The 4219-nt window shown below is 41.1% G+C and overlaps 1 protein-coding gene across 1 annotated transcript; it reads right to left on the minus strand.

The window, feature by feature from the left end:
• Positions 1-2395: 2395 nt before the first annotated feature.
• Positions 2396-3531, minus strand: MRGPRX2 (MAS related GPR family member X2). The gene has a single exon (XM_035264337.2). The coding sequence runs from the start codon at positions 3529-3531 to the stop codon at positions 2539-2541; it is 993 nt and encodes a 330-aa protein (XP_035120228.2). The 3' UTR covers positions 2396-2538.
• Positions 3532-4219: the final 688 nt, after the last annotated feature.

Genomic DNA, 4219 nt, shown 5'->3' on the forward strand with positions numbered 1-4219 from the left:
TGCAGTGAGCCAAGATGGTGCCACTGCATTCCAACCTGGGTGACAGAGTGAGACTCTGTCTCAAAACAAACAAACAAAGAATAGATTTTAAAATTTATTTATATTTGTATTTTAAGTTCTGGGTACATGTGCAGAATGTGCAGGTTTGTTATATTGGTGAATGTGTGTCAACATATCACCTAGGTATTAAGCCCAGCATGCATTAGCTAGTTTTCCTAATGCTCTTCCTCCCCTCACCCCATGCTCTGACAGGCCCCAGTATGTTCTTCCCCTCCCTATGTTCATGTGTTCTCATTGTTCAGCTCCCACTTATAAGTGAGAACATGCAGTGTTTGGTTTAAAGAATAGATATTTAACATTTGCATTACACACACGCAAATAAGTTGGTAAGTGATGGATTTCTTAATTAGCTTGATTTAGTCTTTCTACAAGGTATACATTGATTAAAATATCACATTATGCCTCATAAATATATGTAATTGTTAATTAAAAATAAATAAATACATAAAAATGAATAGGCAAACCATAAACTGGACAAATATAATATACATAACTACCAAAGGAATCATTTGGCATATGGAAAAATGTATACAAACTTACAATGAAAAAGACAAATACTTAATAAAAATGGGCAAAACTTAAGCAAACACGGCAAAAAAACAGTAGTCAAAAGCACATAAAAAGGTGCTCAATTTAATAAGTCATTGTGGAAATGCAAATTAAAACACAATGAGTTACCACTTAACACTCATTACGATGGCTAAAATTCAAAGACTGGCAATACCATGTTTGTTGGGAGCATGTGGAGCAACTGGAACTCTTGTACATTGCTGTTCAGAATCTGAAATGGTACAAACATTTTAGAAAATAGCTTGGTAATTTCTTATAGAGTTAAGCATACGTCTTTCCATGATCCTGCAATTTCATTCCCGGTTGTCTGTATAGGAGAAATGAAAACATATATCTACGAAAAGACTTGAATAAGAATGTTCACAGCAGCTTTATTTATAATAGCCAAAAAATTCGTAATACATGGCACATATATCTGTCAATATGAAAATAGTTAAACCATAGTACACTCACACAATTAAATAGTACTAGCTTTATGAAAGGAACAAACTACTGATATATGCAATGCAATGACATGGATAAATCTTCGAAACATTATGTTGGGTGCAAGAGCTAGAAACAAAAAATACATATATTATGATTTTGAAAAGGATCAGTTAAAGGTCAGGCAAAACTAATATTTGTTGATTGAAATAGAAACAATGGTTGCTTCTAGGGGCAGGAGGAATGATTGGGAGGAGAACAGGCAAACTTTCAGAGATGATGAAAATATTTTATGTCTTGAATAAAGTTTGAGTCACATAGATGTATTCATTTAACAAAACTCATTAAACTGTACATTTATGATCTGTGCATGTGATTCTCTTAAACCTCAATTAAAAATAATTTAAAAATTACTAGACGATGCAGCATTTTCAATTAGCATTTTATTTTGTGCAATACATAACTTTTAAAAACATGTGCAATTTAATTAATAAAATAAATGCTCTCAGCTCTTTGGAATAAAAGGTAAATCTGACATAGAGCCTGTCCTCCAAGAACACAGAGTCTAGTAAGACTACTGGAAACCTTCCAGGGCAAATTAGCCCCCAGAGAGGGAGGATTAGGGCAAAGGCAAAGGGGAAGGAATGAGAAGGCGTGTAGTTGGGATTTTAATGGATGGCGTGTGAAAGAAAACCACAGGAAGACAGTCTACCTCAAACTTTAATTATGCATTGACATTGATTTAGCTAATTATAAAGCTTAATTTCATGTTCGCAAAATTCAAAAGTAGTCAAAGCAATAAATTTAGACAGTGATTCAAATATGGTAAATGGAGACTTTTCAGAGGTTTAATTTAAAAATTAAGCAGTTTATTCATTCATTAAGCCTTTTATTCAACAAAGATCTATTAAGCTAGGGGGATATTCTGAGGCCTGCTAAAATGAAAGATGGCTACTCTTTTGGAGCTAGATTTATATTTAATTCTTCTAATTTTATTGAGACAGGAATTATCTGGAAGAGAAAAAGAAACTTATTAAAAATATAATATTTTTTGAGTCCTTATCAAGTGCAGTGTGACCAAAGAAATGTAGACCTTTTCTGCACTGCTTCCAGCCTCTGTGAAAGGTGATTCATTAAAAGTGAGAACAGTCCTGGACCCCAGAGTTGGCAAAGCTCTCATGGGGATGTGATGGAAGCCTGTGAGTAAGGCACTTCCAGAGGCACTGCACTCAGTTTGTTTCATAGGCACTGTCTCACTTCATCCTCACAAGGACTATTCTAATTGTTTTAAGATCTAATTGTTTTAAGATATGGTTTAGCAAATCAGACAGACAGGGGCAAAATTGCCTCTCAAAGACACGTATGTCTTTGGGAGGCTTTGGGGGAAAAGGCAGATGCTTATGTGAATTCCACTTGGAAAGGAGCACTGACTCACTCTGGGGTGAACAATAGCAGCTGGCTGATGGAAGCAGAGGCTGTTCATCTCTACACCAGATTGCTTCCCGACATCTCCAGGGTGTCCTGACGGAAGCTTCCTTCACTGGGCTCCACCTCAGCAGTGTCCTGCAGAGCCCTCTGGAGAGCTAGCTTGAGGGTCGGCTGCCGCAGCCGCCACTGGTGCCTAAAGGAGCCCACGAAGAAGTAAATGAGGGGGTTGGCACTGCTGTTAAGAGAGGACAGCACAATGGAAACTGGATGAATATGACATAAAAAGACATCAAGATTCTTCCAGATCCATAAGAATAGGAACCACTGAATGCCGAATGGCAGGCCACAGAGGAGGAAGACAAGCACTGTGAGCAGGATGGTCACGTACAGCCTGGTCAGCGGTATCTTCCGGGATCCACAGAGGATTCTGACCAGCAGGGCCAGGCTGGACCCGCAGAGAACCACAAATAAAAAAATCAGCCACGCTGCAGTGATGAAATCAAATGTCTGACACCAACCAGAGTCACCATAACTAAATAAGAAGCCACAGAACTTCCCCTCCAGGATGCTCAGCAGCAGGGACAGGGCCCAGAGCAGGGCACACATGACTGTTGACAGGTTTTTGGGACGGCGGCAGCGGTACCAGATGGGACACAGGACGGACAGGCAGCGCTCGGTGCTGATGGCGCTCAGTATGTTCAGGCCTGCAAGGTAGGCACAGGTCATCATAGTGGTGAAGAAGCTAGGGTAATAGATGTAGATGGAATGGAAGAAGTCACTGAGGTTCACCAGGCAATCTATAATCTGGAAGCAGAGGCAGAGGAAGTCAGCCCCGGCCAGGCTGAGGACGTAGACGGAGAAGGCGTTCCTCCGCATGCGGAAGCCCAGGAGCCAGAGCACAACCGCGTTTCCTACCAGCCCGACCAGGCCAATGAAGAGGATCAGCAAGGCCGGGATCAGGGTCTCCTTGCCACAAAGCAGGGGAAGGGCTTGGTCATCTCCATTCATTGTTGTACTTTCGGTTCCCCAGGCTGGGATGGTTGGATCCATGCTCAAAAAACCTCCACTGGTGCCCCTGGGAACAAAAACAAGACTTGAGCACCTGCTGCGTGTTCACTGATTCTCATGACCAGCCTATTATGTGGGAAATACTGCCCTCATCTTATGAGAGGGAACAGAGGCTTGAAGAGATTAAGTAATTTATTAAAGGCCAGGGAGTCCTAGCACCTGGATTCAAACTTGTTTCTTGCTGACTCTTAATCCTGGGTTCTTTCTACTACAACATAAATTCTCCACTGACATGGGAATATTCTAAGACCCAAACACCCTCACTCACTGTCCTAGGCCATGTCATGTCTCCTGGAGCAGGAGGAGAAAAGTCTAGGCAGAATATGTGGGACAGCAAGAGACAGGAGTCTGAGTTCAGCATTTTTTTTTTATCCCAGCCTAAATATTTCCTCTCAGAGGCCAGAAGAAATGACCCAGGCCATGACCCATAACCACCCTTAATGACTGAGGGGGTTCCATCAACAGTTAGAATGGAGATCGTGATTTAGGGTCATAAAGGGAATGTGACTTCTTGCTATAGGTCTGAGGATGGCCAGGCCTGTCAGGCTAGAAATGGCTCAGTGGGTCAATTTTATGAAAACAGGAAGAATTTTTCTCTTATCCATTTCTGTGTCCTCAGCGTCTAGCTCAATGTGAGGGCAGATTTGAGAGTCAAGAAATTTGTACCACA

The sequence above is a fragment of the Callithrix jacchus genome, chromosome 10 (assembly GCF_049354715.1).
Source record: "Callithrix jacchus isolate 240 chromosome 10, calJac240_pri, whole genome shotgun sequence".
Classification (NCBI taxonomy): domain Eukaryota; kingdom Metazoa; phylum Chordata; class Mammalia; order Primates; family Cebidae; genus Callithrix; species Callithrix jacchus.

What these genes read in the sequence shown, in the direction of transcription:
- MRGPRX2 (XM_035264337.2), bottom strand. Translation starts at nt 3,531, where the DNA reads ATGGATCCAACCATCCCAGCCTGGGGAACCGAAAGTACAACAATGAAT.